Source organism: Tribolium castaneum, chromosome 4, assembly GCF_031307605.1.
Source record: "Tribolium castaneum strain GA2 chromosome 4, icTriCast1.1, whole genome shotgun sequence".
Classification (NCBI taxonomy): domain Eukaryota; kingdom Metazoa; phylum Arthropoda; class Insecta; order Coleoptera; family Tenebrionidae; genus Tribolium; species Tribolium castaneum.
In genome coordinates this window covers 239,419-253,198 of record NC_087397.1, presented here as the reverse complement: position 1 = coordinate 253,198, position 13,780 = coordinate 239,419, and the positions used below count along the sequence as shown (strand labels likewise).

The 13,780-nt window shown below is 35.4% G+C and overlaps 4 protein-coding genes across 6 annotated transcripts; 1 reads left to right on the top strand and 3 right to left on the bottom strand.

The window, feature by feature from the left end:
• Window positions 1–513: 513 nt before the first annotated feature.
• Window positions 514–2,585, bottom strand: LOC655997 (beta-galactosidase-1-like protein 2). The gene has a single exon (XM_962554.5). It carries the CDS (start codon window positions 2,500–2,502, stop codon window positions 535–537), a length of 1,968 nt encoding a protein of 655 aa, XP_967647.1. The 5' UTR covers window positions 2,503–2,585; the 3' UTR covers window positions 514–534.
• Window positions 2,586–3,290: 705 nt separating this feature from the next.
• On the top strand, window positions 3,291–5,165 carry LOC656078 (beta-galactosidase-1-like protein 2). The gene has a single exon (XM_962629.4). The coding sequence runs from the start codon at window positions 3,291–3,293 to the stop codon at window positions 5,163–5,165; it is 1,875 nt and encodes a 624-aa protein (XP_967722.2).
• Window positions 5,166–5,380: 215 nt separating this feature from the next.
• Window positions 5,381–6,512, bottom strand: LOC656166 (uncharacterized). 2 transcript variants are annotated; one of them, XM_962711.4, is made up of 5 exons: window positions 6,369–6,512; window positions 6,071–6,322; window positions 5,890–6,016; window positions 5,706–5,839; window positions 5,381–5,652 (listed from the first exon to the last, which is right to left on the bottom strand). In XM_962711.4, the coding sequence occupies exons 1-5, from the start codon at window positions 6,383–6,385 to the stop codon at window positions 5,445–5,447; spliced, it is 738 nt and encodes a 245-aa protein (XP_967804.2). In that variant the 5' UTR covers window positions 6,386–6,512; the 3' UTR covers window positions 5,381–5,444. The 2 variants fall into 2 exon arrangements, with proteins under 2 accessions (XP_967804.2, XP_008190392.2); XM_008192170.3 differs by having other exon boundaries at window positions 6,372–6,453.
• An 819-nt stretch (window positions 6,513–7,331) lies between these two features.
• Window positions 7,332–12,642, bottom strand: CCHa2 (CCHamide-2). Of its 2 annotated transcripts, none has more exons than XM_008192169.3 (3): window positions 12,485–12,642; window positions 7,551–7,744; window positions 7,332–7,502 (listed from the first exon to the last, which is right to left on the bottom strand). In XM_008192169.3, the coding sequence occupies exons 1-3, from the start codon at window positions 12,558–12,560 to the stop codon at window positions 7,455–7,457; spliced, it is 318 nt and encodes a 105-aa protein (XP_008190391.1). In that variant the 5' UTR covers window positions 12,561–12,642; the 3' UTR covers window positions 7,332–7,454. The 2 variants fall into 2 exon arrangements, with proteins under 2 accessions (XP_008190391.1, NP_001280509.1); NM_001293580.1 differs by having other exon boundaries at window positions 7,459–7,503; window positions 12,485–12,560.
• Window positions 12,643–13,780: the final 1,138 nt, after the last annotated feature.

Here is a 13,780-nt window from a genome sequence, read left to right as displayed (position 1 = left end):
ACTCCAGTCTCACATTTTGGGGTACTTCCCTCAAACACTCGTCATTAACTTGTGTGAAGTTTTCCCGTGTGGAAGTGTTTGAATCAATTGAGAAATCAACTTGAGAAGTACCTTCACTCTCACGTTCCACAATAGTGCCTAAAGCAATCGGTACTTCCAACTCTTGCTCATTCAGCTTCTCTAGCATTTTCTTCTTGTAGCTCAAAGGTCCCGGTTTGATTAAATTTTTCTTGTTTTGAAGCATCAATAGAGTCGAATTTGCATTTTCATTGTTTGTAATTGGATTAACGAAAACGGTGTAACTGCCAGGAGCGTCGTTAATTTTCGTATTTTCGGGAATCCGCATTTTTTCCAAAACCACATTGGGTTGGAGCTGAGTCAAAAAATTGGCTTCGGTTTGCGTCGTTGCTTCTTTTAACTCGACTTTTGAGTTTCCTCTTCCGAGACATTTACGACGTAATGACGGTGCCATTTTTACACTCATCAAATGTCAGGGGAAATAAAACACTTGGAAACGGTTTTTTTGTTTATTGATTACCAAAAATTAAATTTGCCCCTTGTTTTATACTTGGCCGTTTGTGAAAAACTCACTTCATGACCTCGTGCAAAATGATCAAACACCAAAATCGTGTTGTTCCCTTTTTTTAAAAAGGGCCCAGGAAGGTACAACGTTTGTTGCGGCCCGATCCTTGCAAACCGCCCTAAAACAAACCCATTGACTATAACAATGCCCTTAACCCACTTTTCCATGTCAATAAACGTGTCTTGCGGTACTTCAACGGTTAAAATCGCACGGTAAAGGGCCGGACCAGGTGCCCATCGTTGGTACGTCCCATGCCAACCATTCAAACCCATTGACCATTTCTTGCGAAACTCCAATGGTATAATTTGCCAATTGAGCAATTCTTCATCGTTTAAAAACACACCACCTTGCCATAAACCCTTGAACTGGTTAAACTGTTCCAAATGTCCGAAATTGTTTCGGCCCCAATTTTCCACCATCAGGTCCAAAGTGGCACCGGTCAAGTTTTGGGTACTGAGCGTAATTGTGGAGTTTTTGAGACGCCAATAACCAAAGTGGTCCAAATCACGCGATTTTTTCAATGGTTTGTTCAGTAGGAACCCATCAACTAGGACTGTGACCGTGTCGCACACGTGGCCTGTGATACGTAGAGTGGCATTTGCCGGTATTGTCACATTCACTTTACGATAAACCACATAACCGTAACTCTGACCCGAGTAATTATTTAACGGGAGCAACTCCATTGGTAGTGGTACCCGATTTTGGAACGTCACTGGTACCAATTTGATCAATTCATCCAATAGCAATTGCCCAATAATTGGTACCGTTGGGTACTTATGACTAGGTGTGCCAGCTGGTGGTTGTGGTACCCGTGTCTTGACTTGACTGTACTTCCCAATTAATTGTTTAACAATGTGGTACTTTTCGGTATAATCACCATTTTCGGACAATGGGGCGTCATAATCGTAACTTGTGGTGTCTGGTTGGTACCCAGAGTTGTCCATAGCGTCGTTATTTAAGTTGGCACCGTTGTAAAACCCCCAGTTAGTACCACCATGAAACATGTACATGTTGACCGAAGCTGGGTACTTCAAAATTCGGTCAAAAACGTCGTAAAAATCGCTATTATCCCTTGTGTGGTGTTTTTCGGACCAATGGTCGAACCACCCAGTCCAGAATTCCATAGCCATGGTTGGTCGATTCTTTTGCAATTGTTTAAGTTTGTCAAATTCGGTTTCGGGATCAGAGGCGAAGTTTGCCGTTTGGAGGAAGTACTCAGGTAAGGTACCAGCAGTACCATGAAGTGTTGGGCTATCTGACGTTACCAACAACTCGACTATTCCGTTATTTAGCATAATTTGGCGTAACTGTTTGAGGTAAACCTTGTCAGGTGTGAATTTGCCAGGTTGTTCGGTACTGCCATACTCATTTTCGACTTGAAACGCTATAATCGGCCCTCCACGTGTGAATTGAAAAATGGCAAGTAATGAAAGGAGTAGGTTAAAGTACCGTGTCACGAATTTCATATAAGTTGGGTCTGAAGTACGTAATTTAATATCGTGGTAACGCAACAACCAACTAGGGAACCCTCCAAATTCCCATTCGGAACAAATGTAAGGTCCTGGCCGGATGATTGCAAACAAATCTTCTTCCTGTGCAATTGTCAGGAACTGGCGGACGTCCAGGAACTCCTCCATGTCACTACCACCGTTTCCAAAGTCGTAGAAATTGTTAAACGGTTCGTGCAAATTCCAGGGAATGTACGTTTCAACAGTGTTTAGGCCAGCAGCTCGCATTTTACGCAAACGATCTCTCCAGTACTGCCGTGGTACCCGGAAATAATGCATAGCACCACTGTAAAGTGTCACATTTCGATTGTTTAACGTAAAGTACGATTGATTGGCTGAAAGGCCGCTTGTAATGCCACCACTAGTGTAATATTCGTAGAGAGAAGGCAAAGTTGTGTTAGACACAGCCATTATTCAATTAAACTGTTCCAATTTTCAGTGTTTGTGTTGGCTTATCAACTGGAGTTTTTGATTGGAGAGAGGGTCAAGGACGGAGTGAGTAATAATCAAGGGCTCAAAACAAATCTTTTTCTTTGACAAAGCTGTTTAGTTCAAAATCACCTGATTCGTGAAAAAAATAACTGAAAAAAAAAACAAACTTAAAATTTGTTGCATTATTTCTTACGTTATTTTTAGACAAACGAAGCATTATTAATTAATATAAATTTACTATTATTACGATGTGGTTTTGTTAAAAAAAAACAAAAATTTTTTGAGTCAAAGTAAAACCTAAAATCTGTTAAATTTAAAAAATATGAAACAAAAACATTGAATATGGCCGAAAATATTCTGACATTTAGGAAAATTTCAAAAGCAATTTATTTGTTTTTTCTTAATTTTTTACATTGGACCATAAATAAAAATTGTACAGTTTGCTTACCGTTTTAAAAAAATCACCCAGGATGTGGGTGAATAAACTTCCAAAAAATAATAAAATATGAACAAATAAAGAAAAGAAATTGTTTCTTGGCTTTATCTATGTTTGATTCATGTTTTCTCATATTTTCACCTATTGAAAACAAAACTCAATAAAAAACTAAGCTTATGTATACATTTTATTATTTGACACGTTTCGTTGTCTTACATATTATCCCCTCTCTCTCTTTTAAAATCCTGGATCCGCCACTGTTACCAATAAAAATTCCGGTTCCACCTCAAACCTGTTTATTGTCATTTATTGTGTTGTGTGTTTACGTGTGATGGCAGTCTCACTTTACGAACACTACACTTCCGGAGGTGTAACTTCTGGTTTATCCACCAACCAGTCGTACTTCACCCTTAATTCGAAAAATATCACTCTGTATAGTGGCGCTTTACATTATTTCCGGGTACCACAGCAGTACTGGAGGGACCGTCTCCGAAAATTACGAGCCGCTGGCTTGAACACCGTCGAAACTTACGTTCCGTGGAATTTACACGAACCCCAAATTGGTAATTATGATTTTGGAGACGGTGGCAGCGACTTTAGTAATTTTCTCCACCTCGAAAAGTTCCTAAAGTTGACACAAGAGGAGGATTTGTTGGCAATTGTGCGTCCAGGACCGTACATTTGCGCCGAGTGGGATTTCGGGGGTTTACCCAGTTGGTTACTTCGCGAAAATGTCAAAGTTAGGACTTCAGAGCCAAAATTTATGTCACACGTGACTCGTTTTTTTACCCGTTTATTGCCCATTTTGGCCGCGCTTCAGTTTACTAAAGGTGGTCCAATTGTTGCGTTTCAAGTCGAAAATGAATATGGTAGTACCGAAGAACTGGGCAAGTTCGCCCCTGATAAGCTTTACATCAAACAATTGAGTGATTTAATGCGAAAATTCGGTCTTGTTGAACTACTTTTCACATCAGATTCGCCAAGCCAACATGGCGACCGTGGTACTTTACCTGAGCTTTTTCAAACGGCGAATTTCGCGCGTGATCCAGGCAAAGAATTCCAAGCTTTAGGGGAGTACCAAAAGTCACGGCCCACTATGGCAATGGAATTTTGGACTGGGTGGTTTGACCATTGGGGTGAAGGTCACAATAGGCGTAATAACACCGAATTTTCGTTGGTTCTGAACGAAATTCTCAAATATCCAGCTTCGGTTAACATGTACATGTTTCATGGTGGTACCAGTTTTGGGTTTTTGAATGGGGCCAATGTCCCTTACCAACCTGATACCACAAGTTATGACTATGACGCACCTTTGACCGAAAATGGCAACTACACTGAGAAGTACCATATTGTTAAAAATCTAATCACGCGACAAGATGGCATCAAGACAAAAGTACCGCCATTGCCTGACGTAATACCAACTCATTGGTACCCAAAATTAAGAATTGGGCAACAATTAAAGTACCACGACATAATCAAACAACTTGAAATTGCCATAGTGAGTGAAAAAGTGGTACCAATGGAACTCCTCCCAATTAACAATAATTCGGGTCAAAGTTACGGCTACACAATTTACAGAACCACAAGTGATATTCCCCCAAATAGTACCCTCAAAATCGAAGGCTATATTCACGACTCTTGTTTAATTTTGGTTGATGATGAATTAATTTCGCCACAACTTAACAATAGTTCAGACCTTGATAAATTCGGGTATTGGCGATTGAAAGACGGTACTATCCAACTACCACAAAAACCAAATGCTACCATTGACATAATCGTGGAAAATTGGGGCCGAATCAATTACGGAAAATTGCACCAATTTAAACAGTTCAAAGGTTTGAACCAAAATATTTTTTTGAATGATCAGGAGTTAAAAAACTGGACCATAATCCCACTGGAATTCAAGTCAAATTGGATCAATTCTTTGACGGGTTGGGGCCAACATACCCGCGTTAATCTGACTTTGAACAAGGCTATTTTCCCGGTCAGTGACCCCGAAGACACTTATCTCGATATGTCTGATTGGAACACCGGAATTGTGATTGTAAACGGTTTCGTTTTGGGCCGTTTTATGCACTTAGGGCCACAAAAAACTCTATACCTTCCAGCCCCCTTATTACGTAAAGGAAACAACGAAATTGTGATTTTTGAACACTTTATAGCAAACACTTTTGTAACGTTCGCAAAAGATCCAATCTATGTATAAAAAAATTAATAAAAATTGTATTACTACACTGCCGTTTTTTTACCAATTTTGCAACTTCAAGTACACAGTTATTCAAATTCTCTAAAACAGACAAATTTTTGCATAAACTGAACAATTTTTTTAGTTATGGGCAATTTTTTATTAAAGAATAAGGTTGGTTAAATGATGGCGAAAAATAAATAATTACGAAAACTAAAAAATGTATAACGAAACTGTAGTTTTTAGACACTTTATTTCACAAAAAATCCAATCTAATTATTTGTAAATTAATAAAAATTATCACACTATGACGTTTTTCTCATGCGTTATGGCAGCCGGTGTAAAAATCTCAGTAATATGACGTAAATATTCAGGTGTGGAAATATTCATGACTAGACGTTCAACCAAAGGTTTACGATACAATCGTTCAGCTTCAATTCTCTGATCGGTATTTACCGGTCTATCGTCCAAATGTACCAACTTTGGAAAAAGCGAAATAATAAACAGCCTGAAACAGGAACTTTCATTTCCACCAACTTTAGCCAAGCCGCAAACACCCACCTGTATTGCAAATATTCGTAAAAATTGCCACCGTTGAGGTACGAAGGCGCCACAGGGTTGCCCATCAAAGACAAAAACTTTAAATTGGGGCAAGAGGATTGCAGTTTTTTGGCCCAGGGGTACAATGATGTGACCTTCAAATAAAACGCCAAATTTTGATTTGAAATGTCAATGTCACACTTACTTTGCAATGATTGAGCCAAAGGAGCTCCAAAGTGGGCAAAAACGGAAGATTCGTGTTCGAACTAATGTTATTATGATCACAGATAAACGTGGTTAGGGCTTTAAATTCGCTCAAAAAATCCAAATTACTGAAAGTATGGTGGCTTGATTAATAACAACAAGTCACAGTTAACAAGACTTACTCGAATTCGTTATGGCTTAAGTCAAGTATTTTTATTTTGGGGGCAAGCTCCTGGAGGAGGATCTTTGGTACTGTGTGTAGTTTTTCATAAGCGAGGGATAATCTGTGCAATTTCTCGTCGTTTGTGTCTGAATTTTCGGTCCTATGGCCTAACAAAACGTAATTACCTAACGAGGCCATGCTGAAAACATCTACTTCTTCATCTTCAAAACTCCTGCTTATGTCCACAACACTCAAGACATCTTCGTCACGGCTAAAAAAATATTTTGATATTATTTTCCGTATAATTAGGCACTCACAACTCGATGTTGTCCATCTTTAACTAATTTTGATAAGAAGTAATTGATAAATCACGATAAGTCATTTTTTTGTGTTAGGGTACTTACGAAAAAAGTCGTTTTTGTGCAACGACCACCAAAAGCAATGATTTTCCATGGAATAAAACGTCAAGAATGCTTGTTTAATCTTTATTAATTAATTTATTTAGATATGATAACAATTCCTAACCTATTTGTTGTTTCATCTGTCAGTGTATGACAGCCAGGGTGGTGAAACCTAAATGCACCAAGCCAAGTATAGGCGCCAAATTCAAAATCGACTGTAGTTCGGCTTGCTATCGCAGATGTCGCACACACGTATAGTCAATTTTAGCGAAGCTACCTATAATATCGGCAGAAATTAACAGTGGACCTGTGACAGTTGCCATTGTGTAAATCGCCATTTTGTGCTTGGTTTGTTTGGTGTTCGCCTTCGGCTTTGTTTTATGTGAAATTAGTACTGTTTTGTGGTTTTTTTCGTGTGTGTGCTTTTTTGAACTTTTTTATTGTGGGAATATAAATAATTTGATGGATCAATCATTAGTTTATAGTTATCGTATCGTGTATATTGACTAGTGATAATAAATTTTTATTACAAGTTTATTGTCTTTATTTATTCTCATATTTTATTTTTCGTATTCTTTGTAAATATTCAGCAACAATAGTTGTCTAACATCAGAAAGTGTTATTAGCAACTATTGTTGTGAATATTTACAAACAATACGAAAAATGCAATCAAACTTTAAAAGAAAAGTAACTACGGGCAATTCAAATCGCCCGCCGATAACGCTTAGTACGCGCTGGCAACAATAGATGTGCTAGTGACACTTTCGCTCTATCGGGACAAGGACAGATGCGTTTCTGTAAAACCTGTTATTCTGTGATGACAGCCAAGTCCAGTGGCGTAACAGCCACGGGGTTAAAATCGGTGAAAGGGTACCAATGTTCCAGCCAATGACACTTTATTTTTTAAACTTTAAATATACAATGAAAATACAACCTACAAGAAGATAGCCTTTACAGTTTGTAACATTGACTTAGAGACGACAAAACTCAGTTCTGATTTCTTTAATTATAATCGGGGCGCATTTCCTGAGCTCTCCTGTACGATAGTATCTGGAAGTGGTTCAATTAAAACAGTACCATGATAGTACTAGTATTTACCCATTGCCTGATGACCCGTGATATGTTATCGTATTGCTCTGGAGTTAGTTTCTGTTGGTTTTCGCTTCTGGGTCCAGTGAAGACAAAAGCTGGATTTTCTTCACTTTGTACATCTTGAAGAAGTTCTTCATTGTTATTTTCGGTGCGTTTGCCCATGCCCCCATAGCACGAGTGGCCAAAAGTGGCACAGCCACCTGTTTGAATGATTTAATTAAGACGTTTAATTGCTTTTATCTCGCGATTATTAATTAAAATCTGATAACAATCATTGAAAATTGTGAAACTAATTGGGGTCGCGAGCTCAAGATACTAAAACGATTCATTTAAATTTCTCGACTGAATAAGCACAGCTGATGAGGGGAAAAATTATTACTTCCGTGTGCGCACTTTTTTCCGATTTAATTGTATTAATTGTGAGCTAATTCTGCCGCATTTGCTTTACATAAATCACTCTAAATCAGCATATTTGCATAGTGTTACGGTTACTGGGTTAATCATTGATTTTTTTCGCATTCGACAAGTTTTATTGGGCGGAAAAAATGCCCAAACATTAACATAATTTAAAATGAATAATTCAGCGTAAATCATGTCTTTTAAATTGTAAAATACGGTGTGAAACGATAATTGTTACGATCTAAATTTGAATTTTAAATCAATGAGCGATATGCAACCATTTAAATTGCACAATTTTATTGTAACAATATTTGTTGTGTATTGTGAGTAAAAACCTCTTCCGAACTTTTGATGTGATCAGTGTTCCATCTCCGGATTTTTGTATCAATCCAAACATCACTTTAGCTCAAAACAGGATGCATCTGACTTTATTTTATTTCCATATAAAATCCATTATGTTTCCGGTCTTGCTTCTAAATGTAACAAAGAGGACGCAAAGTTAGTTTCAAGTGCAGTTTTGGAGTAAAATTCGTTACGATATTTACATTCATTAATCATTAAAGCTGGTCTTTTCGTTTAGTTGTTTGTTGGAACATAAAAATGGGTCTTAAATAAGATTTTCGAGTCTATACTTATTCAGTTAAGATAAGTGAATTACTTTCTTCCTATTCCATTGAAATGCAAATCGCTTTGTTGTGGATATTAATAAAGTTACAAGTATTTATGGGATCAACACGTTGAGGTAAAATCTTCGACTTTTAGTTAGTAGTTTTAATTAGTTTTTATTTAAAGAAACGTCGTATCGAGTGGTCGCCGTAATTTCATTATCGAAAGTTGGTAAAAGTTGGAGGAAATATAATTATTTACCCGGTGAAAAACTTTGCACATGTTTGGCTCTGATTAAATCCAACTTGACTAAATTATAACGTTACGCATTTAGCAAAAACATATGCCCTCCAACAGCGCTAGTTCTGATTGAAACGGGGGTAAAGTTAATCAGTTAGACCGCAGGGGGCGTGCAATACGCTCTTTGCACAAAGGACGATATTCAGACCACATGCATAATCTACCAATTTAAATATCTATGAAACTCCGCAACATTATCGTTACGCATCCCGAATATCGTCTAGGTGCTGCTGTTTATTACAAATGTAATGGAATTACATATTTAAAAATGGTGGAGGCGCCGGTTCAGTGAATTTGATTTTGCAAAGTTGGCGACTATTTTCGGGTTTTTCACAATCCCACACTTTTATGATACGTGCCATAAAGGCGGCAATATTAGGGTTGTAATAAATTATCTTTTATTTTGGAGAAAGTGATTTATGGCTTTTTTACTACTGCTAGTGAAAAAGCAGGATTAGGAGATAACACTAAACTGTATTATTTCGTAATATTTGCGCATTTTCATATTTGCCGAAACAAGATGGGAAAAAATAGCTTGCATTGGAAATGTTTTATTTATCTTTATACGATACTAATTCGATTAGAAAAAAAATTAATGTTCAAACGCCGATTACAGCAAAACTGTTCGAAAAAGTGAAACTCTTTTGACTCTAGCTCATGCAAAATGATCCGGGGAATCGATTAGCGTTGAGAAAATCTTCAAATTTCACATATTTTACATAATTTTTCTTTTATTTGCAATTTTCTCGAAAACTATTAGTCGGAGAACAATGATCTTTTTTGAAAAAGATAGATAATAAGAAGAGCTTTCCAACGATTTTTAGTTTTCGAGTTTATTGAAAAGCTAAAAATACCTCGATTTTTAGGAGAAAATAGATAATTGTAAACGAATTTTGATGCTTTATTTTTTTTGCCAGAAACAAACCAGAAAATTGTTAAATTATTATTACATAGTCTTTTGTTCGCAAAATTTGGCTTTTGCTCAAGTTCCCTAACTTCGTTAAAATGATCAAAAGTGTTTGTTAATTCTTGTTTACACACCACTTAATATTTCCGTTGTCGACGTGTCCCAAGTCAAATTGTTTCGAACGGATTAATAAAGCTCTCGACTGCAATCGAAATCAATATTTCCAATTGAGATTTTAAAAGATTTTCGTAATTAAATGGAAGCAAAGTCGGAAGACGTTCCGTGTCTTATTCAATAGTTAATTAGTAGTAAAAAATGTACAAACAGGCAAAAATGTTGCTGAAATTTATCCAAGTGGATAAAAATGTGGCTTTGGGGCGCCGTAACCACTTTTTAAGTGTTTTTGTGAAAGTTTAGAGATTTATTCGTGATTGCGCTTGTTTCAAAATCAATTTCATGTGTGCCAAGTAAAACCGTAATATTTTGACGCCAATTACCAATCAGCGCTTTTGAAGTTGCTGAAAGAAAAAAATGCCAACACACGTTTGCAATCTAAATACCGGATGCCGGCATGAAATCATCGTTCAAGGAACGAAATGGACGTTGAAAAAAAACCGTAATTCCATTATACAGAGATTGTGATCATAAATCGATGTTTATATTTACAATCAATTCAATATTTTGTCTTGATTAAATTCGCGTCGCAATTAACGCTTTTCTTGCACCTGTTGCTCCTCCAATTTAAATTTTTCCTCGAAACTAGTTGGTTATCGAACTTGATTAAAGTGTTTTATAATTAGTAATGGCTAAATATCACTTAATAAACATTCCTGAAGGTTCGTCTCAAGTTGCCGACGAGATCAAGCTCGTAATTCCCTTCGAAACTTCTTTAATGAGTTTGAAAATGTTGATCGTTTTTCCGCAATTTAATTACACATTTTTTTCGACGAATTTTCATAATTAATAAGTGTGATATGATGATAAAGTTGCGCCAACTAAATCAGCTTACGCTAATTATTAGTTTGTTAAATTAACAACAGTTTTGACCAACTCGTAACTAACACACACAGTTGGATAAATCAACCAAGAAATTAATTGGTTTGTAGCAACCAAATAAAAAATCATTATGTAGCAGGAAATGTCCACAGGTGGTGCGAAATCAGTTTTTAAATTAAACGACAAGAAAAAACCAGGCTGTTTTTAACATTTTTCAAAACACATTAGCACTTTTCTTGACGATCGAGTTTCAAAACATTGTGTTTGTTTTATTGGGATTTTTGCATAATTCTAGCGCTAATGGATTACAATAAAAAAACAAGAATTGAAAATTCTACATCCTGAAACTAACAAATTATTTATTCTATAATAATGGAAGCAATAAACACAATAAAAGCGTTCAATACCTACAACTAATAAATAACCTAATACGTTCTTCGATTTTAAATAAAGAATAACGAAAATTAAACAATCAGTGATGGATCCTGACTTTTTGTTACTTAACTTGTTAACTTATTTGCTTTGAAATAATTTATTTCAGCTGAATCTTTTCAAAACATATTTTTTAACGAATAAAATAATTATTGTTATAATAAAGGGTGAGCAATGAAGCACGGAATAAAAAGTTTTTATGTAAACTTTTTGCTTTCTAAAAAAATCTTGTACGGAAAAATTTGATGGTTTTTCACATAAATTCTGCTTCAAAACTATAAAAGAAGGTAACAGCCACTTACATTTTTTGGGGTCATTTAATTATTGAATTAAAAGATTAGAAAAATCGAAATTGTAAATTTAAAAAAAAAACACTGAATGACTAACAATTGTTTCAGCTAAAAATAAATCATACGTGTTGTACGGATTTTGGATAATTTATTTTATACAGTTTTACAAGTTACCTACTTCCCTAAGGCATATCTAATTTAACTCGTGTTGAAAGAGAAGAGAAAACATATCTAAATTTTGGCTGAAATTACAGGATGAATATGTTTTTACAATATCCCAAAAAGTGATAATTGTATTAATAAGAAATAAATAATAAAGGCTTGTGATTTTTTTTAGATTTTTTTCTACCATTCCTTATGATTATAAATAAAAAATTAATTCTTGTGACACATTATTGGGATGTTTAAAGGTTTTATATAAGTAAAAATTGAAAAATCAATTAAACGTAATTGTGGTGCTATCAAAATTTTTATTAATTATTTGCTCTGAAACATAATTTAACATCGTTGTCTTAATTGAATAACACTAGAAATCATTATTAATTATTATTTTCATCATTTTATTAATATTATGATATTAATATTTTACTTACAAGAAACATTCTAAAAAAAATCACATACGTAGAGAAAAACATCAAGTATTTAATAGAAAACGCTGAATTCAGTGCAACTATTAGTTTTTGAGACATAGTGAAAGATACTTTTAGCAGACTCACCCAGTAGATTACATATCACATTATGATTTTTTTGTAATTAATTCTATTAATATGAAAAGAAAACATGAAAAAAAAACTAGTTGATGAACGCTAAAGTATACCTAGAATTTTCAAAATTTCGTTTTTTTAACAATTGGGCAAATTAAATTAAAATTTTGTTAGGATCAGAGTTTCCATAAAAAACGAATGAAAAAAGTTTGCGCAATAAAACATCGTAAGCAAATTGAAAATTTTATTGAATCATCAAGGCTCAAAGCATTCGTTGATATTATGATACATTGGGAGAGAACTTACGTTTGGCTTCTGCAGCAGCGAGGACGAAAGCCATCACGAAAGCCAAGAGGACGACTTGCGTTGACCAACAATTCATGTCTATTGCTATGAAAGAAGGAGCAACTGAAAACTGTTTGATGTCTTCGAGATTGAAGTTTTGAAATGAACGAGAGCTGCTTTGGCGCTCGCCTTTTCATTCAAAGATGCGCGAGTTGAGGAAGACACCCACGACCTGGGGGTGGGAGTGGGAGGAGGTGGAGCTTAATTACTATTAAAAAATTTTGGGGTTTTTCTAGTTTGCTTGCTGACAATCCCTGCGAAACTAAACGAATTAACTCTTTGGAAATTAACCAGAGTTTAACGCTGATTGGGAAAATCAACAAGAAGTATTCTCTTTGGAGGATTGGAGTTAAAGATGTGATAAAAGCTACCACCAAAACATAAAACTTGGAGTTTATTTATTTCGATTTTATTTCTCGCGCAATTCGAATATCACTTTACACTTGAGACAATAGCGTTTTAAAAATTTGATATTTCAGCTAACAACGTTTGGAAGCATGTAAGCGGCCATTTTAGTGGCAGACTTAATCAAATTAAAATCGAGCAAAAATGTTTCTTTTGTATTACAATACATTTACATTTAATCTCGTTGAAAAATGCCGGCAAAAATAAGCATTTGCATTTTTTGTTTTCGTTTCAAATTAGCTTGCTTGATTTATTTGGGAAAACACTGTAACTCTTCTTCCTTTGAAATTTATTAAGTGCTACAGTTGATACCGAAAAACGTCAAACAGGGGAGAATTAATTCAATTACACGTGTTCCCTATTCTAAACACGAGTAAATTTAGAATCTACGATACAATAACCGGAAAAAATGCCTCGAATAAATAACTAAAAGGGTCATAATTCAGGACTTTGGTAAAAGAAATCATTTTTCAAGTCGACACCTGTTGTAAATTTTCCTCAATAAAAGCGTCTTGGTTTAATTTGACTGTTGGCAATTAAAATTTTCGAATCAATCAAACGGAAGAGAATTTATCTCGATGAAACTCCCTCTCGCAGAAATCTCTTATTATTTACATATCTGGCTGGGTATTAGGAAGAAAGCAATTTGTTGTCGACCATCATGCAAAGTGTATTGTTGTCGGTTTGCAATCACGAAAAGAAATAAGATCCAGAGAGAGATCACTCCCTCTAGGATCACACCAATTCCCGATTACCACTCAACCACGATCTTAGGGAAATTACTTTAACGAGGTCGGAGATGTAATAGAAACGTCAACCGAAAACAAAAACTCGAAAATTTTCTTTTACTAT